This window comes from Grammomys surdaster, unplaced genomic scaffold, assembly GCF_004785775.1.
Source record: "Grammomys surdaster isolate TR1022 unplaced genomic scaffold, NIH_TR_1.0 267, whole genome shotgun sequence".
Taxonomy (NCBI): domain Eukaryota; kingdom Metazoa; phylum Chordata; class Mammalia; order Rodentia; family Muridae; genus Grammomys; species Grammomys surdaster.
In genome coordinates, this window is record NW_021604708.1 from 2135117 (window position 1) to 2162696 (window position 27580).

At 44.7% G+C, this 27580-nt stretch overlaps 1 protein-coding gene across 4 annotated transcripts in view; it reads right to left on the reverse strand.

Annotated features, from left to right (window-relative positions):
- The window catches only part of Ripor2 (RHO family interacting cell polarization regulator 2), a 111905-nt gene that overhangs the window by 13068 nt on the left and 71257 nt on the right, over positions 1-27580 (reverse strand). For 2 of the 4 annotated variants that reach the window (XM_028776295.1, XM_028776296.1), the window contains exons 9-17: positions 23612-23655; positions 20808-20933; positions 20388-20536; positions 18951-19080; positions 12954-13622; positions 8807-8991; positions 5167-5335; positions 3108-3243; positions 1438-1599 (exon numbers count right to left, since the gene is read on the reverse strand). In XM_028776295.1, coding sequence (XP_028632128.1) covers positions 1438-1599; positions 3108-3243; positions 5167-5335; positions 8807-8991; positions 12954-13622; positions 18951-19080; positions 20388-20536; positions 20808-20933; positions 23612-23655 — 1770 coding nt within the window. Of the gene's footprint in view, positions 1-1437; positions 1600-3107; positions 3244-5166; positions 5336-8806; positions 8992-9079; positions 10283-12953; positions 13623-18125; positions 18252-18950; positions 19081-20387; positions 20537-20807; positions 20934-23611; positions 23656-27580 lie in introns of those variants that run through there. The other 2 variants (XM_028776298.1, XM_028776297.1) reach the window with 2 other exon arrangements.

A 27580-nucleotide genomic window follows, 5' to 3' on the forward strand; every position in this document is an offset into this window, starting at 1 on the left:
CACACTTACATGATAGCATCCAAGTCAGGATGTGAAAGAAGACCAGCATCTTTCTAGGCATTCTTGAGGTCCTTCCTGTTAGTAGACACTCAGCCTCCCCAACAGTGAACAAATAACCTCAACTCCATTTTTGTGTTTGTTTTTGAGGCAGAGCATCATGTAGCCCAGGTGGATATCCAGTTGCCACGCATCCAAGGCTGGCCTTAGACTCCTGATTGACAGGTCTCCATCATCATGTCCCCCTTCATAACCCAAGCTTTATTTACATAAGCTAGCTTTTCCTGTTCTTGAACTTTCATGTCAACAGAATGCACAGTATGTGCTTCCCACGTCTGGTTTATTTTACACAACATAGTCTCTGTGGAGTTGCCCTTTTCCCATGGCGTTTCAATTGTCACTGAATTTTGTCTGTTGTGACTCAGGCTGTGAATCTTCTTATGCATGTCTTAGACAGACAGGAGTACACTTTTTCTTCATGTATTTAAGAGTAGAATTGCTGGCTCATGTTGTAGGCAGACTAGGATTCCATTCTTCAAAAGTCATTTGTACTGTCCGACATCCTCTCATTGGAGGCACGTTCAAGAAAAAGCCTACTGTTAGTCCTCTGTATCCATGGGTCCCCACATCTCTGAATCTAAGCAACCGTAGGCCAAGAGCCCAGGGAAAAGCACATCTATACTGAACATGTAGACTTCTAAATGCTGACACTCCCCAGGCAATGAAATGTAGCAAGCGTTTACTTGGTGTTTGCCTAGCCAAGCATTATAAGTCATCTGGGGTATAGAGGAGGAAGTGTGGAGGTTGTATATAAACCCATACTGGTGTAAGCAAGGGATGTAAGCAAACATAGATTCAGCCATGCATGGCAGGCTCCAGCACCAAGGGACAACTATACAAACATGCACAGCAATACAGACATGAAGTACTTGTAGACTGACTGGGAAATTTCTCTCACAGGCTCGGGTGTTACCTAGTCCTCAGCCAGTGGTCCTGTTTGGGAGGCTGTGGACACATGGGAACTTAGGGGTTAACTGTCTGACATAGACCATGGGGTGAGCAATTGGGGTTAAAACTTGGCTCACTTCTGTTTTCTATGAGTTATCGCTGATGTGACCAGCCCCATGCTCTGAGCGCCTTGTACCAACCTGCTTAAGTTGCCATGCCTTCCCTGCTAGGATGGACAGTACCTCCTGAAATGTGAACCAAAATCTACCTCTCTTAGAAGCGGTTTCTGTCAGGCAGTTTGTCACAGCTGAGTGTGTGTGGGGTTGATGAATATAGTACTTTAAAAGACATCATGGCTGGTGTTCTGCATGCTCAGCACCTTTTTGCATCTGGCTGGCTAGCCCACCTTTCCCCTGGAGAGCATGTACTTCTCTTTTTGTGTGCCTCCATCCCCCAGGCTGCAGGAAGAGACCCTCTCACAGCTGTTTGTACCTGGCTCTGCCAGTCCTGGATAGTCTTTGTTGATGCTTCTGGCGAAGCTGGCCTCCAGTTGCTTGATCAGGCAGGCGGCAGAGCTGTGGTAGACCCCCGTGGGGCTGCAGCACTTGGTCCAGAAGGACAGCAAGGACAGCCTTTTGTGGAATTCTGGTATGGCTGGAAGAGAAGAGGGATGTTAATGGAGAGAGGATGATGGTGATCTGGGTCGGGTGGCAAGGTGTCCCAGGGACATTATGGCTTTTCTTTTGTGTTTTTAAAAACCTGTCCTTTGTTTTAGTTTAAAAGATATATTCATTCATTCATTCATTCATTCATTCATTCATTATCTAAGACTAGGTCTCATGTAACCCAGTTTGTCCTCAAGAATAACCTTGAATTCCCAATCTTCTTGTCTATTCCCAGGTAACTTTTCTTTTTCTTGTGTGTGTGTGTGTGCGTGTGTGTTGTGTTACTGAGAATTGATCCTAGGATCTCATGCATGCTCTACCACTGAGTTATATCTCTAGCAATCTTTTTACTATTGATTTTGAAATGTCTTACCCAGGCTAACCTATATAGCACAGTCTAATCTAGAAGTGGTTATCCTTCTGTCTCAAGGTCCTGAGTAGATGAGATTAGATATATCCCCACAGCCACTAGAACTGTGGCTTTCTGTTGGAACTACTACAAGAGTCTGTGAATTAGTAGGTAGTCCAAAGAAAAACTGCCTCCTCCCTGTCAAGCAAAGAACACAGTGAATAGAAAGCATGGGTGTTCTGCCTTGGTGAGACCATACTTAACTCCTGTGACTATATAGCAAAAAACCATACAGGATCAGCAATGCAGACTTCAGGAGAAGCCCTTGGAGAGGCTGGAACGTGGTAGGGTTTGCTGAAGAAGCCTTTTCCCTGCCCTGTGCTCCCACGTCAGTCTAAGCAAACAGCATGGGTAGGTGGCACATGCTCACAATCACACTTGTGGGTGGCTATGATCAAAACGAGGCTGTAGTTGAGCATGGGACACAAGTCATTTTCTGCCCGAATATCTGCCATTATTATACCTTTTAGACACCTGCCAAGGTCACCTGCTTTTAGCAGGAATAGACAATAAAGGCAGAAATGCATAGGGAGAACCTTAGGGTGGGTTTAGGCTCAGTTACAGATTACCCAGAAGTCTCTGTTTCCATTCATATCTGATGTGAAAAAAGATAAGCCCTTGCCTTATGAAAGAGTCCAGTGGCCAGATCACAAAATGTGTCAAGGGAATCGGCTCCACGTCATGTTCTGCTTGTGAAGCTGAAGAATAGCTCAAATGGTAAAATGTTTGCCTTGAAAGCACAAGGATCCTAGTTTGAGCCCCAGTTAAAAAGCTGGTTAATAGTGCTTGTAACCTCAGTGCTCGGGAGGGCGAGACAAGAGGATCCCAGCGGCTTGCTAGCCAGCTAGCATAGTGAGTTTCAGGCTAGTGAGAAATTCTGTTACAAAAACCAAGGTTGATGGCTCCTAAAGAATGATTGATGTCTGACCGTCGCACACATTGAACTGACCCCCAAAGTTCTGCTTCAGACACATGCTCAGAGCCAGACTGAGGCTGGAGCATACTCAGCTGCTTCTCTTGAGTTCCAGTGAACATGCGTGGTTTGGCGTGCTTTGGTTCCAGGGATGGCCTGCAGGTGGCAGGCTTACCTTCTACCACAGAGGCGATGTTCCCGAGGTTCTCGTCGCTCACTGCTGCCAGCTTCTGCATCACTAGGACCTGCCTGGACAGCTTCTCCAAGAGACTTCTTGCCACAAAGGGGGTTTTGCTAGAGAAGACGATTTGCTGACAAGACAAATAAAAGTCCTTTCAATGATGTCGAAGGCAGTGACCTTGCCCTCTGCGCCCTTCCTGAAGAGGGTTTGTAATTCTCATGTCTTCAGGCTATGTCGTTTTCTCCATAAAATTACACACAAAATTGCTTTTCTAGTACAGATCTGCTCCACAACAGAATCGGACTGTCCCCCATGGCCCTGGTAGAGATGAACAGCACCCTTACCACTGCATGCAGATCAACCTTACCCCCTCACGGAAGAGACCTCTTGTAGGTTTCACAAAAAAGCTGTTTACCTCTCAAAGGCTGGCTGGTGGTTTGCCTAGCACATCAGAGTCAGAGAAGATAATTATAGGCCTAAAAGTATCTTACTCAGGTGGCTGTAAGCAGTGAGTAGCTAGAAGAAAACAAAAGTCCTTTCTTTTCTTTGCTTGATACAGGATCTGACTCTGTAGCCCAGGCTGGCCTCAAACGTGTAGCAATCCTCCTATCTCAGCCTCGAAAGTGCTGGGACTGTAGGCATGAGCACCACATCTGGTTCTATTTGCTCATCAGGGAACACTGCCTGTGTGAGGCTGCTAGAGAATGTTCTGGCTATAGCGTAAACACTCAGCAGCTCTGCAAACAGGGCTCAGGTCTGCCCAAAGGCAAGGGTTTTGACAGCCAGCCCATTTCCCACAGCACATGAACACAGCACCTCCATGCCTTAGTTTCCCCATCAGGTGCTTCCTTTCTTTGAGGCAATGTCTTGCTATGTAGCCCAGGCTTGTCTTGAACTCTGGATCCTCCTATGTCTATCTGCCCAGAGCTGGGATTATACGTGTGTTCCACTATGCCCAGAAAGCTTGTTTATTTGTTGGAGAAAATCATGTTCTTCCATATTTGCCATAAATGTGTGACTAATGCTGCCCAGCTCCTGGGAAGCCCAGCCCCTGGTCTTCCCTCTGTCCTCTCCCTGCCTCCTGGTTTTTGGCTGGCATAGGGACACCCTTCCTCTTCTTACTGCAGCCTGTTTGAGAGGCCGATTTCTGTAAAGCTGTGATTACAATTGCTTCTGTGTTCCTTCCTGCTTCACATACACCCAAGCAATCTGGGAACAGATCACAGCAGCAAGAAGACAAGCAGCCGACAAGGAGGAAGCATTTAAATCCAGGCCTCTGGAAAAGTGCCCTGCTTGGGACAGCTGAAAGCTTTCTTGAGGCAAAAGGCCTTCAAAGCAGTTGTTTCCGGACTGTAACACCTCAGGTGGTAAAACAGCTTGCAATGGAAAATGAGAAGGAAGATTTACCCCCATGATGTTCCAGTGTGAGAGCTAAGTGATGAGTGGTAACCTGGAGGAATGCTCCTTCCCATTGCTCATAAAAATTACTAGTCCAAGCCAGCCTGCAACCCCAGAACGTAGAAGCAGGAGGATCAAGAGTTCAAGACTAGCCTCAGCTATACAGTGGGTTCTAGGAACAGCCTGGCTTGCATAAGACCCTGTTTGATATAGAAAGAAACTTTCTCATTCACTATTTGGGGAACCAGGACCTGCTTCTGTACTAGACTGTTCTTAGTGCAACATGTGGTGGGAAGCGAACTAGACAAACCCATCAATATTTAGTTAACACTGTTCTCCAACTCTGCCTATGGATGGCACCTTCGTCTTCCTTTGTTGACTGCCTCTCCTTTACTATCTGATGCTCTGGATGTGAGCACTGACTGGTACTCTGCCTAGTACCTACTATAGTCTGTAGATCTAGCTTTAACTTAAAAGTGAAAACCCAGGCTTAAGAAAAGGTGGATGTGTCCATCCAGTTTTTTACTTGGTTCAGATGAAACCAGCCACATTCTCTTACCTGTGAACTCTCATTTCCTTGGTAAAGCTGAAGTACATACTATGCACACCTTTCTGGCGTGTAAGCGCCCCACCACCCACACATCACACATCCTACCTGAACGAGCTGGGTGCAGTATTGTAGATGTTTGACAATGGTGATATCCAGGCTCTCATTCCCTGTGGTGAGTGGGAGCGGGCTTCCTGCCACACTGGTCCCTACGCCTGTGTCTTCAGTCAGAGCTTCGCTAAGGTGGCCCCTGGCTTCTGGGTGAACTGACCTGTAACTGAAACAGGAAGGTAGGTGAAACGTGATCTGTTTCTTTCTGTGCACAAACCACAGGCCAAGTTTACGTGGTCCCCACTGAAACCAGTCCTTCCCTGGTTTGCTCTCAAAAGCAGAGATACCTTTCTAAAATAACTTATTTCAGCTAGGTTGCCAATTTGCTTAAGTATCGAAAGACCATGCAAACAAAGGCTGCTGTTTGCTTTCTGAGCACAACAAGCTCTTTGTGAAGTAGCTTCCCTGAGAAGTCTTTGAACTATGCCCTCATTCTGCACTGGCTTCGCTTGTCCACCCTGTGGACAGAGATTCTGCCAGCTTCCCTGGGATTCCACAGTCCTGTTAGTTTTCTATGAGTGATCCCATTAAAGAGTGATCACGCAGCCCTTTCCATGGCCTTAGACCAACTGCCACTTTAAGACAAGAGAAGAAAAAAAGCTGCTGAGGCCTGCAGTATTGTGGCAGTTCTGTGAACAGGCAGATGCTGGAAGGGGAGTCTGGCTGTGTAAATCTCTCTCAGCTTTGTCCTGATTCTCCTGTTCTCTTTAAACCCACTGTCATACTGTCTGAAGTTATAGCATCAATGACACTCACATTACAAAGTTTGATATGTTATCTAATTTTCTTTCTCCCCTTCTCTTTCTGAGGCATGGCCCTGAGTTGCCTTGGCTTCCTGATTTCCTGTCACCACCTTCTAAGTGCTGGGATTACAGGTGGATTGCACTATGGCCAGTTTATTCTTTTTCCAATGGACATATATTTTGTTATATCTTACGGTTTCAAGTTTACAAATAAGCCTTATATTTATTTGGGTTATTTGATCATTGTATTATCTGAGTATATAGAATTTTCTTTTAAAAATGAATTTCTATTTTTTCTTTCTTTTTTATTTTTATTTATTTTTAAGACAGAGTTTCTTTACATAGCTCTGGCTGTCCTGGAACTTGCACCATAGACCAGTCTGGCCTTGACCTCACAGAAATCATCACTTTTGAGTGATGGCAGAGTGTGCTTCCACCTCCCAGTGAATTCCTTTCTTTTTGAATATAAATTTTATTATAAGAATCCTTATAAATTAAAACCATTATCCAACAAAATTAACCAGACTTAAAGTCTACATATCTCTATGAAATAGTTAGAATAGGAAGTTTGATGCTGTGACACTTTACACGTGTTTACAATTGGAAACAGCTGCATGCACCTATCCACCACCCATGCTTAAAAATCCATAAGAGAGTTAGGACTACAAACCCCTGGTGCTTTATCTGTTATAGCAGAGAACTGGAAGAAAACTAGTCGTCCATCAGTAGATGAGTGGGTAATAAAAATAGTGTATATACATATTTAATCTCTAAAGAAAGACATAATCACAAAATTTGCAGGAAAATTGATGGACGTAGACAATGAATACATAGTACTAAGCAACTTCACACAGTCTTAAGAAGAAAAAAAAACCTCACATGTTCTTCATATGCCAAACCTAGCCAATAATATATATGTAGATATAAACAAATATACACATGAGACACATATAACATGCAGAAAGAAACGAAGGAAGGCTACATATTAGGAGACGAGGAAGGGGTGAGTGCAGGTGACAGACACAGCTATGAAAGAAGACACAAAGCTAATGGCTTTTCTAGTTCCTGAAAGTAATGTTCTTGAATGCCATTGAAATAATCCATCATGATTAAAGGGATGAAACTACCACACCGTATCTGTCTTTTCAATGTATATTCAGTGTTACATGAAAAATATCATGATGTTGTAGTCATTATAATTTATAATATGTTCTAATATTCAAAAGGGTAGAATACTCTCCATTCAAGAAAAATAGGAAAAACAGAATTTGGGGGAAAAGAAATTTTTTGTTTGTTTTTTGAGACAGGTTCTCTCTGTGTTCCCCTGACTATCCTGGAAAGCATTCTATAGGCTAGGTTGGCTTTGAACTCACTGAGATCTGCTGCTTCTGCCTCCTGAGTGCTGGGATTGAAGGCGTGTGCCACCATTGCCTGGCTGGAACTTATTTTTATACTTTAGAATTATTTGGTATGCCTCTTCTATACATTAGTTCTGCTGAAATAAAAACCATACTTCTTAACATTTTGTGTTTGTGAGAGAGAGGCGCATGTGCTATGGTGTGCATCTGGAGATCAGAGGACAACTCTGTCCAGTGGGATCTCTCCTTCCACATTCGGGTGCCAAGGATCCAACTTAGGCTGCCATACATAGAATGTATAAAAGAAGTGATATTTTACAGCAAAAGCTAACAAGTGTATGGAAAAATCTAAGAAATATTTTGCAAATTCAGTCAAGCCAAAAAAATCTCAATATAGCATGCAGAACTATACATTAAATATTATATTTTCTACATTTCATTTATTTTTATTCTGCTTGCTCAAGGAGTAAATTTTTGTTCTCATGCTTTTGTTTACATGCATGCAGGTACGTGCACACACACACACACACACACATACACACAGTGCGTGCGTGTGCAAATATGTACATATATAACTTAAACTTGGTCTTAATTTGGAAAAGAAACCCTCTCCAGCAACAACAGTAATAGCCAAATCAAAAATACTAGCACTTCACTGGTGGCTCTATAAGGTTGGACAGGCAAGTTTGCTGTAATTTGAAAGCCTACATGTGTCACTTCTGTTGTACCAAAGGTAAAAGGCAGAAGATTCTTTCCTAGAAGGTGGGCACTGGTCATCAGGCTTCTCCTGTTTCACCTGGAATCACAAAGTGGGCCCAGGACCTGGCTCTAAGAACATTGGCTTGGTTGCAGGAGGACATCTTAAGGAGAAGGTGACACATTTCCTACCTGGAGGGACATAGATTAAATGGAGTGCCAAGCCTCCATCTTTACCTTAAAGGGAAACTTAAGCCTGGCTTTGGGATGCACACCAATGGTTCCAGTCTCATGCCAAGATGAGCTGAAATGCAAGAGGAAGGGTGCTGGGAAAACACAGCTCAGCAAACTGAGGACTTTGGAAGTACAGGAAGTACATAGCAGGGACAGGGTGTCCAAGTCCGGTGCCACCTGCAGTATAGACCCTTCATCCACACTACACATGCCTACGTACATGAATCACACTGATGCTGCTAAGAAACAAAAGAGATTTGTGTTTCCTATGCAACCTCTAATCGGTCAGCGATAATTACAAGCTGTACTTAACCATTAAAAGGAACTGCGTATCAAGTTATCCTGCAGGTGTGCCCAACCTTTTGACATTTTTGGCTCAATATCACCCCCTACAAAGTCCAGGCTCAAGAACCATGCAATCTTGATACCAACAAAAACTACAAAGCACGCTGTAGTGTCTTAAGTAAGTTTAGTGTTGGGCAGCACTCATGGCTGTTGTGGGCCACATGTGGTTGGACATGACATCAGGGATTGTGCTATCTTGCACCAGGCTACCCCTGCCAGTAGCAAAGGGGAAACACAAACATATGTTGTCTTCACACTTACCCACTCTTCTCTGTCTCAGTATCTGAAAACACAGAGTCTGCTCCTCCTCCAATGTGGCAGACTTCATCACCATCCTCTTCCTCTTCATCAAAGTCAGAGGTGTTGAGGAAATCAAAGCTTTCTAAAGCGCTCTCTACCGTCAGACTTAGGCTGGAGGACCTGCTGCGGCTGCCAGCCGGCTTGCACTGCAAAGGCAGAAGGTACCAAGGAGACCATCAACACACCAGGGGGACCGGTAGGACTCATGGCGCCGGTGGGAAATGTGACACTCTCTTACAGTTTTCCAAGCCTTTATTTTTGGTTGGCATTTAAAGTCTTCAAAGAAGTACAACCACAGAAACAATGGCACAACATTTGTGAATTGTTCTAACAGAATCCAGAAAGAAGGATAGAAGAAACAGGACTGGAGGTAAGTTGGTCACTGGGTATCATTGAGAGTCACTGGGTATCACTGGGAGTTACCGGGGTTTTTGGCAGATTGGCAGATCTATCTTTGTTTGAAGTTGCATTACTATTAAAACAACTTAAAAAAAAATGACACCCTGAAAGTCTTGGGAAACAGAAGTGACATGTTCCTTTGGTGTAGTGCTCACCACCAAATCAAACAGAATGAGCAAGCCGGGTACCATAGCATGTAGCAGCTCCAGGCACTCAGGAAACTAAGCTGAGAGCTCTGTTTGATCTCATGCATTCAAGACCAGCCTAGGGAATAGAATGAGACTCTTAAAAAAAAATCTTTTTTAAACCAACCCAGCAGACAAATTTTAAAAGCCACCGAGTCACTGCTAACTGTTAATCAGAACCAGTGTCTGCTACCAAGTGACAAAGTACCGTGCCTGGAGCTCACTGTCTAATCTAAAGTATCCTGTAAAGAATTGACAAAAATGAATTCCAGGAAAGGAAACTGCTCAAATACACCTACCCTGGGCTGCCTAGGCGGGGAGCCCTGCATCACCATGTTCCATTCAAGGATGCTTTTCTGAGAACCAAGGGGCAAATGAGTGACTTGGGCATGATGGGACAATAATCCTGATTCCCCTGGAGGTCTGCCTTGAAAGGAACAAGTCCCATCACCCCTCTAAGCAGGCCCTGGAATTATGGGGTCAAGTTCCTTCTACAGCAGGTTGCAGGACATAAACAGAAGCACTGCAGCCTGCTATGCCAGTGGCTTTGGCCTGGAGAAAGAGAGGAGCATATTCACATATTCAAAAGGACGTGAGGTGAGTTGAACAGGACAAGTCTTGCAAAGAAGACACACTACATGTCCTCTGTCCGGCTAGGAGGATCCCCTTGCTGAGTCTTAGCACAAGGTAGGAAGGGCCTTGCAGGGATCTGTCCCAGATACTTGGGGTGGCACAGAAGCTCATGGGGAATTGTCTTTCGGTCTTTTAAATCACGGTTGTCTCATTCACCCTCTGTGATCTCCATCCGGGAAGCAGCATCATTGAGTCTCTGATCCTCAAGATGTTTAGCATCCTAGGAATGTGAAGGAGGAAGAAAAAGAGAGAGCTTTGTCTGGCGGAAGCCACTTGCCCCAGACCTATGCTCCCAATGATGCTGTTGATCATCATCAGGGAGAAAAGGGAGGCTGGTGTTTATTAGGCCTGTCTTTTGAGTCTCCTTTGTTTTCCTTTTAAAAAAATGATATTATTTATTTTATGTATATGAGTGCACTGTGGCTCTCCTCAGACACACCAGAAGAGGGTGTCTGATCCCATTACAGATGGTTGTGAGGCACCATGTGGTTGCTGGGAATTGAACTCAGAACCTCTGGAAGAGTAGTCAGTGCTCTTAACTGATGAGCCATCTTTCCATCCCTTGAGTCTCTTTTCTTAAGCCAGCCATCTGTGTAACAAGATCTTGTACACAACTCAGTGATGGCTTCAAACACTGGTTACAGCAAAAAGACAGGTAGATGAGGATTTCTCTAGGGTGGTATAGCGATAGTACTGGACAAGAGCAGGCTGAGCCAGAAAGGATTTTGAGACCACCAAGGTTTTATAAGATGGATGAATAGTGAGCTCAGAGTATCTTGATGAGCTGAGCTACTAATCAGTACTTTAGACTGGGGGCTGTGGAACCCTTACCCCTCTTAACAAAGATTAAGCCCAACCGCTACCTTTCCTCAAGGGCACCTTCTTTAGAAGGGTCCAGTGTGTGTTTCAGCTCTTTGAGATGAACATCTTTTGATTGACAGCAGGTCAATCATGCAGATGAGATGCACAATGGAATGCCATCCACTTGTCCTCCGTGCTTGGGCTCTATGTGCATATTTTTGGGCGGTGTTCTACAGAGAGCAGATTCTAAGCGCCCTTTCGGGCTTCTCAGAGGTTCTTTCTAGAACGGAACTATAGTGAAGCTGGAGGACCTAGAGTGTCAGAGGTGTCAATCATCATTGGCTCAGACACTAAACCTTGTCTGGAGCTAGGTCAGTATTAGAAAGTCTTAAAGTGTGTCTCCTGATGTCACTGCAAAGGCCACATAAAGCCATCTTACAAGGGGACAAGGGGGCTTCTTATGGTCTGGCTCTCAGCTTGCTGCAGGGAATTTTCAAGCTTATTTGTTCCTTGAGGAATCCTAAGTGACCAAATAGTGAGAGCAGGGAGGTGAAGGTCAGTGGCCTCATCATCTTGTCTCCCCATGCTGTATTTAAGAAGAGTTTCTATCTGTATGTCAGGTATAGACAGGAGCATTCTGATGTAGCCGTGATGACACCATCATTACGACATCTTCCTCCTCGACAGGGTTTCAACTCTCCCCACTGCCTTTACACCTGGACCCTATGTGACTACCAGGGACAGAGGAAACTGGCTTTGTTGGAATTTTTTGGTTCCCTGACTTCTAGTACATGAGCAAAGGTGAATGAATTCTTACTGATTCCTTTGAGGTTTTAGTTTGCTGATTTAGGTTAAATTCATGAGGAACTACCCTCAGCTGGTGGCACTGTAGAGGAAAGGATGGCTTCTCACCTTGGAGCTACCTTCCCCAGTTTTCCTGGTATCCACAGAAAGATCTTAACCAGTAGCATCTTTGAAACCATGATGAACAAACACCAGTATTTCACATTTAGACTTCATATGTGTGTGGAGATAGTGGGGGATATGTGTGTACATGAAGAAATGCATGCACATGGTGCACACGCACGTGCATATGTAGGGCAGAGATAACCCTCTAGTGTTGCTTTTTGAGATTCCATCTTGTTTTGAGTTAGGGCCTTTGTCTGGCATGGAACTCAAGACCAGGCTGGCTGGCTGGCAAAGTACAGGAGTCCATCTGCTTCTGGGATTTCTGGCATTTCAAGCCATGCCTGGGTTTTCCTATGTGGGTTCTGGAGGCTGAACTCAGGTCCTCCTGATTTCATGGTAAACTCTTCCCTATTGGGGCAGGGGTCACATTGATCCAATGTTTTCCTTGAGGCCTTGATGTATGGAGAAGGAATATAGTTCCACGTCTAAAACCAGGAAATACTTGGCCAGGCTAGTAATGGCCTGGCCCCTGGAGGAGTTGGAACTTCAGATCCCGAGAATTCAATGCTTACCTACTAAAGTGCTATGGTTATCAGCTGCTATGTGCTCAGCTTGTGACTCACTTGAGATATCCTGTGTTCCCTTCATGCAACATTGCTTGGTTAGCTTCCTGCTGACTTCGTCTCATTGTATTAGAATTTTCTGCTAACTCTGTCCTATTTTTTCACTGAAAACTGTATATGAGATATTGTACTTCTTAAAACATTTACATAAGACAAGTTACTTAAAACATTTGGCATAAGACATAGCTTGAGTAAGACCTCTTGCCCTCAACTTTACCTACCTTCTTTATCTTCTCATCCCCCAGGTCCTTCCTCTCAGAAACCTGTCACTAAAAGATGACTAAAGGTCCAGATCACTAGGCCACTGAGCCATCTCCCTATGCCTAGATCTTTTTTTTAGAGTTTATAAACCAATTCCTAATCCACTTAGCTAAGCTGATTTCTTGTCAGAAAAATAAAAATTGATAGATATAACTGGAATTAAAAAATTACATCCACTTATGTAGCAGGTACACATTAGTCCTGTCACAGGACAAGATTTGTTATCTTAAATACAATGTTGGCTTAGGATGAATTTTTCCAAACCAAATCAGATTTTTTTTTCAGAAAGGTACTTACTTTGAGAATATCATCCAAGTGTGTGACTTCTTGGTTCAGGTCCTGGAACTCTTTGTACTGCTCCTTGTGTGGATCTAATGCAAGGAAGAGTCCACTGAAGGCATCTTCCAGGCTGCCATCGAGAAAGGATCGGCCAGCCTCAGATTCACTACCAACAGAGCCTTCAAAGAAAAGCTTGTCGGTAGTGATGGGCCCCTCAGCTGAGGTAAGCCTCTTCACTAGTTGCTTTGTGATGTTTCCTTCAAAAGTGTCCAGCTCCACGGGCTTGAGCTCAGAGGCCTCATCTGATTCCTGCAGGAGAGCCTCAGCAACACTATTCTCCAGGAACAGGCTCTCAGTACCAGACCTTGTAGCCACACTGGGCTTCCTAGGCTCTACCATATCACTCTTCGGGTGGGACTTTGGCTCATGGTCCTCACCCAAGGAATTCCTGGAAGATTCTGAGCTGCTGTCCTCAGTGCCCTCATTTTGTGAGGACAGGCTGCTGTGGGTAAGCTCGGCAGGGGTGATGGTAATCTCTGGATGGGCTGAGTGTGAACTGGAGGGAGAGGTGGCTGAGCTGGAGGTGAAGACACAGTCTCCATCCTGCAGATCACTGAAGCTAAGGGACAGTGGCCTTTTCTCCTCTGCTGCCTTTCCACTCTCAAAGATGTCATCTGGCAGATTTGACTGTGGAGAAAGATATGACACAATACATTTGGCATGGTTCATCTCCAGACCAGAGGGGAGGCAATTAAGACGAAAATTCTTTAATGTTAGCAATTTAGTTGATATGTGTGTGTATGCAGGCAAAGAGAAAACAAGCTATTAAAAATGGTTTCCATTGTTGGATCTAGGTGAAAGGTCACAGTGCTATTCTTAGGTTTGACATTTTTCCCATGCACTTTGAGGGTGAGAAGGGATGCTGCTTGTTTTTATGAATTCCAGGATCTCACAGTACTTGGCAGCCATCATTACGGATAGCACTACTCATCTTTTTCCTTATTATTATTTTGTATGTGTGTGTGTGTGTGTGTGCTTGTATGCGCACGCGCATGCATGCGCTCATGTCTTAAAAGACTTTACAATTCCATGTTCTTTTGCTCCAAGGCTGAGCTATTTGTTCTGCTTCAGTTCTCAACAATTATCTTTTGAAAAATATCTACTGACAAAATTTGAACTTTTGAAATCCATTTGTTTTGCTTCTGTAGAAATAAAAGAAAGACACTGATGGGTGGGACATCTGTCTCATAAAAGGCAAGGCCTGGGGGAGGGGGAGGGAAGGAAGGGAAGGGGGTGGTATCTTAGAATCTCTGGAAATATAGTTCTCTGTCAAGCAAGTCCTGCCTCAGGTTGCCTTTGTGCTTCAAGAAGCTCTGAAGAGAGACAGTCAGGCAGCTGAGCTGGGATGATAGCTCAATGAGTAGACAGTCTGCCCAGCATGTGTGCACCCTGGGTTTGACGCTCACACAGGAAGAGATTTCCAGATAATTAAGACAACCAACTGGCTTGCTGTCAGGAGCAGAGCAATTTCAAAGTGAGCACCCTTGCACTCTCTTTCCTCAGGCTGGTATGTCCAGACTTTAGACACCATGGTATGTCATTGTCATCTACAAACTTTACAAAATTCATGTCAAGAACTCTACAGCTGAGTCTTTAAAATTGTAAAAATGGAAAAATCTGATGCTGTCTTATCTAAATTTATAGTTTTGTGTTGTGTTGTGTTGATAAGTGTGTTGCCTGGAGACAAGACTTTCTAGGTATTTGAAATTAGCCTCTTAGAAATTGTTCTTTTCTTTCTTCCTATATTCCAGGTTGAAATTTTAAGTTTTATTTTATTGTATTTTGTTTGTGTATGCATGGATGAGGATGAACGTGGGTGTGGAGGTCAGAGGACAACCCTGGGTACTGGTCTCCATCTTCTACTTTGTTTGAGATACGGTCTCTACATGGAAGAGTAGCTGCTGTGTGAGCTTCTCATAATTTTCCTGTCTTGGCCCCTCCATCTCACTACAGAAACACTGGGATTACAAACATGTGCACCACCATAACCAGCTTTCTGTGAGTTCTGGATATCCAAACTCAGTCCCTCACGCTTGCATGATAAGTGCTCTGTGTGTGCGTGCGCATGCTAACCTATCCATGTGGAGGTTAAGAGACACCAATGATTGACCTAAGGTTGTCAGGCTTGTGCTGGAAGCACTTTTACCTACTGAGCCATCTCACTGGTCCTCCATGTTGGGCTTTTGAAGAACAGCTATTCCTCGGTATCTATCGATTCTAAACATTGCAGAGTCAACCAACCACAGATGGGAAATACTTGACACATATACAGATTTTTTTCCTTGCCGTTATCCACTATTTCTCCATCAGTTACACTGTATTCAGACTCATACATTAGCTCATAAGGAGATGATTTGAAGTCCAGGGGACGTGGGGTGTACAGAGGGTTTATTTGATCATTGTGCCATTTGATGTAAGGGGCTTAAGCCTCTGGGGATTTGGGTATCTGGTTGGGTCCTGGCATCAATTTCCTGTAGACACTCAAGGATATGTGGTATGTGCTAAGCTAATGTCTGTTTTGATTTTATATAAACATCAAGAGTTTTCAGAAGCATGGTAGAAATGACCGCAGTGAACAATTACAGTGAGTGAACGGAAAGGAGCTGAAGGACAGAGGCTGCCTTCCTCTGAGCTCTGGGAGGCAGTGGGCTCCTGGGCACTTTCTCCTCCTCTCTGGTCTGAGTTCCTCCCTCAACTTTCACATTCTGTTATACCCTTACACCCCTAGTAAAGAAAAAAGGGAAAGTTTGGGGAACAGATGGTCGAAGGATCAGAGTTCTAACTGCTGGGCCGTCTCTGAAAACCCCTTAGGCCCTTTACTGAAGGCTGCACAGACCCTGAAGCAGGATCTGTGCAGCCTCACCTGAACTTCTGTGCACATGCTTCTTGGCTGTATCAGGGGTGGAGCTGCTGGCTGCAGCAGAGGGCTGGGTGGCCAGGGTCAATTTGCACTTACTTAAGTGGCAAATGCTGAGCTGTGCTAAGCTCAGATGCCCTGCTCACAGGTACCTATGGTTTATGAGAAATACACACCTACCAACAGGTACCCCATAAGAAGGAAGTCAAAGTGGACTAGTATGGCCTTAGGGCCCTAAAAGTAGCAGGGAGATTTGCATACAGCCAAACTTTCCAACAGAGCTGTGTATGCATATCTACCTGGCTACTTGATGACCTTGCAAACTACCCACACTGTTCAGCAGAAAATTCCCTACCCTGTGTAACTGCAAAACAATTCTACTTGCTTCCCAAGATTGCTTACCTCCCTTCTCTCTAAACAGTTCAGCTTTTATAACATCAGAGAGACGTAACCCCCCTGAAGCTTAAACCACGAACAGTCACAGTCTCACCTTGCACCTTGCACATTGGTCTTCAGGTATCATAGTCTTCATGGACATAGGCATAGAATTCCTTCTTAGCCCTTGACAAGAGTGATTTTTACCTTGGTTTATAAAAGATGTATTTGGAAGTATGTCATGAGATCAAGGTCCTAGCAAGTAAAAAGACGGTTCTAAACCCAGCCATAGAGATTGGTGTGACAGAGGACAGGAGGAAGAGACATATGAATTCTGAAAAGAGCATGGGACATTCGCAGAGCCGTGGAACATACAGAAAGGATGGAGTGGAAGCGGAAAAAAGGGTGCAATGGGCTTTGAGCAGATGGGAACGGCTACCCTGAGGACCTTTGTGTTTTACCAAACACTATAGGAAGTAATCCAGTATTTTCTAATATTGCTTAAATTATGATGTTCAACTTCTATGGATCCTCCCATGATGGCTGATCTTCATTGTCATCTTGAGAAAATCAGAATCACCGTGGAAACATATGCCTATGAGGGCTTTGGCCGAGAGATTTAATTGAGGTGAGAAGACCCACCCTGAACGTGGGTGGCAGCTTTCCACAGGACAGGGCCTCAGACTGAATAAAAGGAGCACATGAGTTGAGTGCCAGCACTCATCTGTTTCTTGAGTGCTAACACACGGTGATCAGCTGTGTCATATGCCTGCCACCATGCCTTCCCCAATGTGGGCTCCTTAAATTGTGAGCCCAAATAAACTCTGCCTTAAGTTGATGCTTGTCAGGTACTTCTTCACAAGTGGCAAGTAACGTTAGCATTCCTGTTGCCCTCCAAGGGATACCACATGAGTACAGATAGCCATCAAATCCACAAATGGTCACTTGTACAAGTGCATCAGACTATTGGGTTTTTGCATTATTTTTATTTTTTACACATTTTCCCATACATCTTTCCTATTTTTCCTCAGAAACTTCCATGAGTATTTACATTGTCCTTTTAACCTTCGTTTTTAGCTCAATGAATGACATACAATTATTGCTGTTATTATTGTATTAGCCAGAAGTCCTTTACTCTCCTCAGGATAATTAAAGGTGACATTTATTCTTCAGACGAAGAGCAGAGGATTTCTCATATGTATATGTACTTGTCTGTGTATTCTCTTAAATATAATATGTAACTCATAGGAATAGGTTGCCTAGTACATTCCTAAGAATTCCAGGGTTTGTTTGTTTGTTTATTTGTTTGTTTTCCTAGAGCAGGGCAGAATGAACAGAAAGAAGCAGCCATGGTGGAGTTGGCTCAAGCCCTACTGAGTCCCTGAATGCAGGCTTCTAGAAGTCCGATGTTAGTGGTAAACTGAAAACAACTTTCCGTTTCTTTTTCTTTGTTCCCATAAGAACTCAGCCCCTGGAGCTCAATGTGTAGTGGAGGATGACCTTGAACTTCCAGCCCCCTTGCCTCTCCTTTCTGAGTGCTAGTGTTAGAGGTGTATCAGCACATCTGGTTCAGGTGGTGCTGAGTTTAGAATCCAGGCCTTAAGCACCCTACCAACTGAGCTACATCCCCAGCCCCAACACAATTGTTTAAAAACAATTGTTTGTTGTTAAGAGTGAAAATCTTGTTACCACAGAGGAAAAAAAAATATCACAGCATAAAATCAGGAATTGTTGGAAACGGAGGGCGACAAAGTTGCATGCAAGACCTTGCTTCCCACCCCAAAGACAGGACAGTTATTACCCAGCAAGCAAGACAGGCAAGACACAAAGAATCATGCTGGGCTGCATGCACAGGCTCCCTGAAGTCAAGCACCTCACTCCAGGCTGCCCACACTCACATAGAATTCTAGCAGGGCCTTGGGGTTCAGGCTGAGGGAAGGCAGGTCACCGACAGAGTGGTTGTGGTGCAACGTGGCAAAGAAAGTGTCTCGCAAGGCACTCAAGACAGACAGCCGCAACCATCTCTTCAGAAGTCAGGGCGAGAAGGGCAAGTTAGTGGAAAGAAGCAGGTTAATGGGTTTCCCTTGGTAGTTAGCAGGGCTCGATGAAGTCAAGGAGGCATCATTCAAATACACTTGAAAAGATTCATGTCGAAGAATGGTTGGAAACCTACATGCCTTTTCCCACCTTTCCAAAAGTAAAGTCGAGTGAGGGAGAGACAGGCAGAGGAAGCCAGCCCTGTTCTCAGAGGGCCCAAGTGTCTCAGAACACGGCAACTTTAGTCAGCACACAATTAGGGTGAATTAGAAATCAATTCTTATGAGTGTGGCATGCATGTATGTGCAGATATATATTCATGTGTATATGCATAGGTGAAGGATCCGTCAGCCCTTTTTCAATAATTTTCCCATCTTATTCACTGAGGCAGGTCCTCTCAATCAAGCCCAGAGCTCTATGTCTCACAAGGTAGCCCGCTCTAGAAAGTCCCAGCTCAGCCGTTCCACGCTGGAGTCACAGGTGGGCCAGCACCACACACCCACCCCAGCATTTACAAGTGTTTTGTTGATCCAAATTCCAGCCCTCATGCTTGCCTAGCAAGCACTTTAACTGCAAAGCCCTCTCCCCTGCTCTTGAAAGTCTTTGATGTGGGTGACACACATGTCAAAGTCTATCGGAACACCCCAGCTTTATCATTTCTATGCCAGAAATCACACTGAACTTACAAAGAAGGACTGGTCTTTGAAGGTAGGTGTTTCTGGGGTGCCCTGGCTGTACATGGACATCCTCCGCTGGAGTGCAGCTGTCTTGTTCCCAGAGCCTGCTGATGGGGTTGTGTCCTCCACGTCAAAGGGACTGTAGAACAATAGGTTCTTAGGTCAGCACATTTATTAAAATCACTTGTTATCCCAGGATGGGGGAAGATGGCTTCTCATTATGACAGTATCAACTTAGTCCGGTGGGAATGGGGCTGGTTTGGACCAGCCTAGGTTGTCCGAAAATAAATAAAGAAAAAAGAAGGTGCAGGCAGAAGACTGACTCTAGACCCACTGTAGGGCCAGATCAAAGAAGCCTCGGGTGTGTCTGTTTCCCCACGAGTATTAGAGACACCAGTGGATTAGCTGCTCACGTGTAACCGGATATTGGGAGAACCTGTAAACATTCCTCAGAGCTTCGTCTGGATGGACTCTAGGCAGGTAAGTGACTAGCACACTGTCATTCAGTGCTAAGGAAACCACAATCGAAATGGTTTCAGATGCACTGGTTGCTGGTCACTGATATCCCGTCACCCATCAGGGACATGTTCATAAACAATCACAGATTGTGAACACAGAAAAGCCAGGCACGGGGTGCTGTTTGTGACAGTACAGCAGCATCTTGGCTGTTGCCACAGCTGACTTTGATTTGTAATGGAGTCTTCCAACACAAATAGCAACATGGCGTACTTATTCACAAGCCAAGGGCTGTGATCTTTTTCATCAGGTGGCTTTTAAAAAGAACATTTTTTTTATTCCATTAAAGAATCTTATGTGTTTGTATGTGTGTGTTCGTGGGGGGGGGAAGTGGGTACGGTGTGCATGTAAAGGTCAGATGGCAACCACAGGTCTCAGTCCTCCTCGTGAATCTTGTCTGAGACGATGTTTCTTGTTGGCTGCTGTGTATAGCGGGCTAGCTGGCTCCTGAGCTTCCTGTGATTCTCTTGTCTTACTGTAGGAGTTCTGGGATTATAGACATATGCTACTGAGTCTGGCTTTACATGGGTTGTAGAGATCTAAATTCAGTTCCTCACACTTGCCTGGCAAGTGGTATCACAATGCTATCGCCCCCAGTCCTTGAGGCAGGTCTCCTATGGCTCAGGCTGGCCCAACATTTGCTATGAAACTGAGGTTACCCTTAAACTTCAGGCCCACCTGCTTCCACCTCCCACATGCTGGGGTTACAGACATGCACCCCCACATCAGGTTATAATAAAACATGTAAAAGTAGGCAATAGAAAAGGAGAGTTAGGTGGACATGCTACCTGGTGAGCTTTAAAGATTCTTATTCAGCAGTTTGGATGTGACCACTGCTGCATGCTGATACCGTGGTTCGAGCATCAGTCCAGAACAACATTAGCCATCAGCCCTTGCCTTTCCATGATGAACTTGAAAAAAGGAACTTACTACCAGGTGATTTCCAGGTTCAGTTTGATGGTACCAAGGTCATTGATGTCAACAGCCACCACCTGGGGTCGGGCTGCAAACAGCTCTTTGGTCTCACAGGTCACACTGCCTACTAGGATGTGAGTCGCCAGTCCTTTGAGTTCTGTGACCTGGCAGAGAAGGTGAGGGAGAAATGGAGCAATGTCTTATCTTCATTTTTTCTTAGTCAGTTGAGTCCTTATTTTAGAACTACATCTGACGGGTATTTAAGAAAATGTTACTTTGTTACAGTTGCGTTGTCTCTGGGCTTTTAGAGCATCTCAACTAAAAGAGGCTTTGCACAGAGAGAAGCCTATGGGATGGAGGGTCTCCACCAAGGAATCATCGGGCCATAACATCAGGAAGGAAGAAAAGACAACAAAAGGCACGGACACACTGTACCTTGATTGAAATGAACCCAACTATGAGGGGCAGGAAGACGGTTTCTTCTCCATCCCAGCTCTGTTTGCCGTTCACTTCTATTTTGCCCTTGAGTTTCCACCTCTGCCGGCCATACTTCATGAAAATCTGGGGTGAAGACATTAGGGAGCCTCATGTTTCACCAAACTCCACCTTCCCTCCAAATTGCCCAGATCCAAGGGTCAGGAAACAGGCCCATACCCTTCATTCCCTTTCCCACCCAGTCTCGGTTCTCAGTGGAGCCCATGAGGAGTGTAGAGGAGATTTGACTTAATTAATTTATTTACTTGAAACAGAGCCTCACTATGTAGCCCTGGTTACCCTGGAACTCACTAAGTAAATCTGGCTGGCCTCCAACTCACAGCCCTCTACCTGCCTCTGACTCTTGAGTGCTAATATAAAAGCTACATTGTAGCACATCTGGACTAGCTAAGGGGTGTATTCTGGTTCTTTAGCTGAGGGTGTGGACTTTTCTTTAGTAAGAGGTTAGCGCAGGGGCAGGAGAGTTGGCTCAGTGGCTAAGAGCACTTGTGGCTCTTGTAGAGGACTGAGATTTGGTTTCCAGAACCCACACCATGGCTTATAGCTACTTTAATTCCAGTTCAAGGGGATCCAACATCCTCTTCTGTCTTCTTCAGGCAACACACACACACACACACACACACACACACACACACACACACGGTGTACAGACAGACATGGAGGCAAGCACTCACATATGAAATAAAAATAAATCTACATGGGTATTTTAAAGTTGGTCATAGCTCTGTGTCAGTCTGTCCACTCATATAATACTTGTCTGTCTTTGTTTGTTTTACTCTACATGAATCCATCAGCCATTGGAACTGTAGCTCTGCTGACCCCAACTCCTTTAGAGAGACAAGAACCATCTTCAATCCTACTTGTAGCCAACAGAGAAAGAAAGAGACCTCTTCCTGGTGATGTTGGTAAGGGTTGGGACCTTCCATATTCTGGGCAGAGGAGGGCAGTTGGTGTGAATGCCCTCAGAGCCTTGGCAAGGAGATGAAATTATTACATGCATGCTCTTTTGAAGAAGGTAGAGACAAATGGCCTTTTGATTTTTAAGCAAGTTTTGGTTGTTTTGTTTCTGAGACAGGGTCTTACTTTGTGGCTCAGGATGTCTCAAATAACAATCCCTTCAGGTATGAGCTACCAGGCAGTTTATAACTACATTTTTTTTAAAATAAAGAAAACTCTATAATCAGGTGTTGGTCATGTTCAACCTTTAGGTATGAGCAGATGACACTGTCATACAGAAAGTTCACATTTGAGAACTGTGCAATTGAGTGACCCAAAATTTTCACATACACAGAAAATATCTCTTGATTATGTGTAAAGTTTATGATTTTGTGTCAGGCCACATTTATATTCTTGGCTGCATGCAGTCCCCAGGCCATGTGTTGGGCATGCCTGGGAGGTTTTATTTATTTTCAGTTATAAGACTTTGACTCAGTCATGACCCTAGATTAGATCTTGGATCAGAAAGTAAAGCTGTTACAATGTACAGTTGGGGGCACTTGGGAGAACACAAGAGTATTCTATCTCATAGCATTTGTTGAAGAATGTTTGGTTGGAGTCCACTGCTTGCTCTTGCACAAGCTGGGAAACCCCATTGTCTGCCCTCCTTCTCCTAACCCAGTCTACACTGAGAAAACACTGAACAAAGGAGTGTCGTCGAAAGCCTAGTTCTGTATTTTTGGCAGTCGATGTGACCCACATTTTGACGTTCAAGTGCTGGTCCAGGGGCTTAGAGTTTGAAGACACTTGGGCACAGTCCCTGTTCCTGGCTGACATGTCATCACTCCTTGCCTAAGATCTATAAAACCTCTTGCCTTAGCCCAGATGTGACTTCCTCAGCCCTATTGTTTGGGACCAACAGACCTACCAAGGAGCAGCACCTGATACAGCTGCCTTTATCTGCTTTGAATCAGCTCTGATCTGACCTTATTTGTGTCCCTAAGAGAGAGAAAATACCCAAATAAAGAGGCATTATTAAAATTTGTAGGTGTTAAGAATTGTCTGGGGCTTATGTGAAAGATTGTGCTTTCAGTGTTGGGAGAGGAACTTAGGGATGAAGGGCCATGATTGGTAGGGAGCGACGTAGCAAAAGGATGGTAATGGTGGTGTATAAGAAACCGCCATGTTCCACTCGTGGGAGTCAGTTCTCAGATTACCCTCCAAACTTTCTCACTGGCTCAAAATGTTAAAAGACAAATGAAACAAAAATACTAACAACTGGACTCAGGCCTGGTGGTACATGCCTGACAACCAAACTGAGGCAGGCGGATTTCGAGTTCAAGGTTAGTCTGAACAACTTTAAGAACTGCTGTTTTAAAAAGTAGAAAGTAGGGGCAGAGAAACGGCTCAGCCATTAAGAGCATGTACTATTCTTGTGGAGGACAGGAATTCAGTTCCCAGGTCTACACGAAGTTTAGCTTACAACTGCCTAAAATTCAAGTTTTGGTCTCTGTAGGCACCTGCATTCCTGTGCACACACCCACACAGACACATATAGGCACACCCTACACACACACACACACACACACACACACACACACACACACACTTTTTAAAGTAAAACATTAGCTGAAGATGTAGCTCAATGGTAGAGCACTTGCTTAGCATGTACAAGTTCTTTGGTTAATAGTACCAAGGCAGCAGCAGCAGCAGCAGCAGCAGCAACCACCACCACCACCACCAAAACTATAGTCGGCTCCTGCCCTTCAAGCCTTCAATGCCAACATGCAGACCAACATGCTACTTACCTCATACTGATCTCCAGGACAGAGGCGGGCAAATCCAGCCAGACCTGTAAACAAGAGATTGGGCTATGAGTTGCAGAACACATTTCTTTTCTTTGGGGGCCCAATTTGTTAAAAACTCAAGTAATATGTTAAAGTAGAGAAAACACAGGTAACAGGTTGAGGAGCTTCTTCAGAGAATAGCCTTTGCAGGGATGTAGAGGGATTCTATACAGTACAGCTAGCAGGACACATCCTGATAGGGTGGTGAGAGGACATTTCCAGGACCAGGAGGCTGTTGGGTGTTTAGAACTCTGTGTACCTTTGGCAGATTTCAGGATCAGGGCAGCAGGACCAGAAAGACCCATTCTTTCCCGACCAAAATATTCTCACGAAAATAAACTGGCCTCTTGCTTTTCCTTGTGTCCTAAGATCTGTGACACTAAATACCTCCCTTGTGAGTCCCTGTCCCCATGCCTATTGCTTGTCTGCAGGATACTCATTCCTCTGTTTTTCTCATTTTTTAATACAGCACAGTGATGCCACTATTGATGCTTATGAACTTGCTAGAAATAGACTGTCATGTATCCCAAACTGGTGATTAAGAAAACAAACCAAGGGGCTGGAGAGATGGCTCAGCGGTTGTGAACACTGACTACTCTTCCAGAGTATGTGGGTTCAATTCCCAGCACCCATGTGGCAGTTCATAACTGTCTGCAACCCTCACAGAGACATACATGAGGGCAGAACTCAAATCCACATAAAAATAAAGATAAATAAAGAAAAGAAAACAACCCAAATCCAATCAACCAACTGACAATAGCCTGTTCCTTCAAAAGAAGAGGTGTGTCTTAGGGTTGCTATTGCTGTGATGAGACTCCATGACCAAAGCCACTTGGGGAGGAAAGGTTTTATTTAGCTGAAGCTTCATTGTCACTGTTCATCACTGAAGGAAGTCAGGACAGGAACTCAAACAGGGCAGGAACCTGGAGTCAGGAGCTGATACAGAGGTCATGGGATGCAGGGATTATGGAGGGTTGCTGCTTATTGGCTTTCTTAGCCTGCTTTCTTATAGCACCGAGGACCCCCTGTTCAGGAATGGCACCACCCACAATGGGCTGCCTCCCCATCAATCACAAATTAAGAAAATGGTCTATGGCTGGATCTTATGGGGTCATTTTCTCAAATGAGGTGCCCACTTCTAGGATGACTGTGGCCTGTGTTGATTGACAGATCCAGTTAGCACAAGGCTTTCCTTCCCCTGTGTTGTCTGCAAGTCACTTTAGAGTGGATGGCTCCACTTGAGGCCTACTGCTTCAGCAGTAACACCTTGTCAGACTACGTGGCCACCACCCTGGGACAGCTCCAGAGTCCCAGCTTTTGTCACCCTTTCCCTCTTCCTATAGATATTTACTGAAAGCCCACTTTGTGAGGGTGAAAATAGTAATTTACATTTTTAATCTTCTCATGAAAAAATTTATGACAAAATTGCAGTGAAAATTTAGCACAGATTTTTTTTTTATTCATGCCTTTGAGTCCTGGGGCGTGTTTCTCTTGTGTTTGTACATGCTTGTGCATGTATGCACGTGCACATGTGTGCCTATGCTTGTGGAGGCCAGAGTTTGATACTGATACTGATATTGTCCCCCTCAATTGCTTCAAACACCTTATGTTTTGAGATAGGCTCTCTTGGGGGTTCCCGTTTGATTAGGTTGGCTGGCCAGAAAGCATAAGGACTCAATTCCCCCTGCAAAGACAAGTTGGGATTATAATCACATGACACTATGCCCAGCTTTTTCTGTGGGTTCTGCAGATCCAAACCCATATCCTTTTGCTTGCTTTATGCTGTCTTCCCTGACCTGGGTTGTGTTTCTAGCAAACAAGATTTTACTCATGTAGACATACTAAAAATGATATCACACTGTATGTTTTTCCTTCAATGAATAGCTCAATTAATAGATGGTGAGAATCTCGAATGGACAAATCTGCTTCCCATTGGCCCATGGTCACAGTTAAGAATAAGATGAATCCAGGGAAGCTTCAAAATGGACTCGCCTTTTACCATCATTCATCACTAGATGGCAGCAGTTCACCAACTTGGCATGCCTTTTAGCTAGCGAGCCCAGCTCTCTAGGACCAGCTCTCACTAACAATTAGAAGCTAATGAGCCACTTAGGAAGGCCCGCTGTAATAAAAGCAGGATTGGAGGAAGCTATTTTCATGAATAGTTCTGGAGCACTTAGGCTTTTTTTCCCCCGCCCCCACAAAAATACATTTGAAAGAAAGCATTACTGGCTGGCTTTTATGATGTGCTAATTCGAATAAAACCCGATTTACCCTTTGAAAGCCTACAAATTATCAGCTCCCGGTTAATCCACTGCCTGTTTATGTATGAGGTGACAATAGAGATCCTGCTTCAGGGAAGCTGACCATGTACCATGATGGATAAGCTGAAAAGGGGGATGGGGGGGTTCTTTGACAATCTCCCTTCTCAAAATCACAAGAAATTTTATATCATGGGAGAGGGAGGGCTGTGGTCGTGATGAATTTTGGGTCTCTCTGCCCATGGAATGAAAGCACTTTATTGGCATCCCTTATAAGGCATCTCCCAGCCTCTGGTGACAATGATAATGGCAGAAGGGCAGCAGGCAGGAGGAACCAGTTCCAGGCAGTACTTTTCAAAGCTCCCCAGGCTATGGTATTCATAGTCCAGGCTGTGGCACGAGCACTTATGCTGGAGCACAGGCAGTGATAAGCCAGACTTTGGGGCCTGGCTGGGTTCTTCCAATTCTGGCCTGAGGTCCTGCTGGCATTTCTACAGCAGCAGAAAGCTCAGTGTTTTCTCAGCTGCTTGGTGTAACTGTTGTATCAGCTAGGACGTTTTCATTATGGGCACTCAGAAACACCCCTGGGTTCCCTCACGTGGGGCTTCCACCTTTTTGATCTAACAGCTCTTCCACAGCCTGAATGGAGGACAGGGTGTTGCCCTCAGTGTGCTGTGAATAAATGATGTCCCCCAGCTTATGTTTGAACATTTGGTCACCAGCTGGATAGCTCTATTTTTAAAGGTTATAGAATCTTCAAGAGTTAGGGCCTAGCTGGAGGGAATCAGATACTGGAGAGTGGTTCTTGAGGTTGAGGCCCTGCCCTGCTCTCAGCCTCTATCAGGCTTCCTGATCCACCCTAACCCCCACCTCAGTTGCAAACTCCTCCAACTACCAAAGCTCTCCTTCCCATAGTAGACAAAATCCCTCCAAACCTTAAGCCACAATGAATCCTTTTCCTCTTAAGTTGCTTCTTTTAGAGAATTTATCACAGTGGAGGAAAGTTGCTGACACAGCCACACAACTACATACAGACACACAGCTGCTCACCTGGCTCCTTGTGCCTCTTTGCTCAGACACAGTTCTGGTCAGAGAAGTACTCCATTGTTTCCCAGTTCTGCCATGACCTTCCTAAGAGTGCACCTCAGACTGTAAGGCAAGTTGCCAAGTACCAGAGAGCTGGGTGTCTTAATACTGGTCTTCCTGTTTCATGGACAGGTTTCCTAGTTCGCCAGAGGCTGGCCTTGCCCTAAAGGCCATGGTGCCGAGCTAGAACTAACCTCCGGACAGGTGTTCTCCTGGAACTCATTTGAATGAGGTGATCATTGGGAAGAAAAGCAGTTTTCTGTAAGATACTGCAATTCTTAGCTTCTTTCCTGGTTTGGGGGTCCTGAATCCAGCTGGGCACATTTCAGAATCTGGCCTAAACAGCTCCCCACTGCACTCAAAACACTTTCTCTGACAGCTTTGGGCAGCAGCCCTGCCTTCAGGAAGGACTTTTGATTTAGTTGTTCTAGTCATAGGTTAGTTTAGGAAGCTCTCTCCACTCCTCCAACCCTCTTCTCAGTGGGAACTTTCTCTTAAAGTTTTAAAATTTTATTTTCTTCTGTCTGTCTGTCTGTCTGTCTGTCTGTCTGTCTGTTCCTCCTTCCCTCCTCTTTTCCTTCCC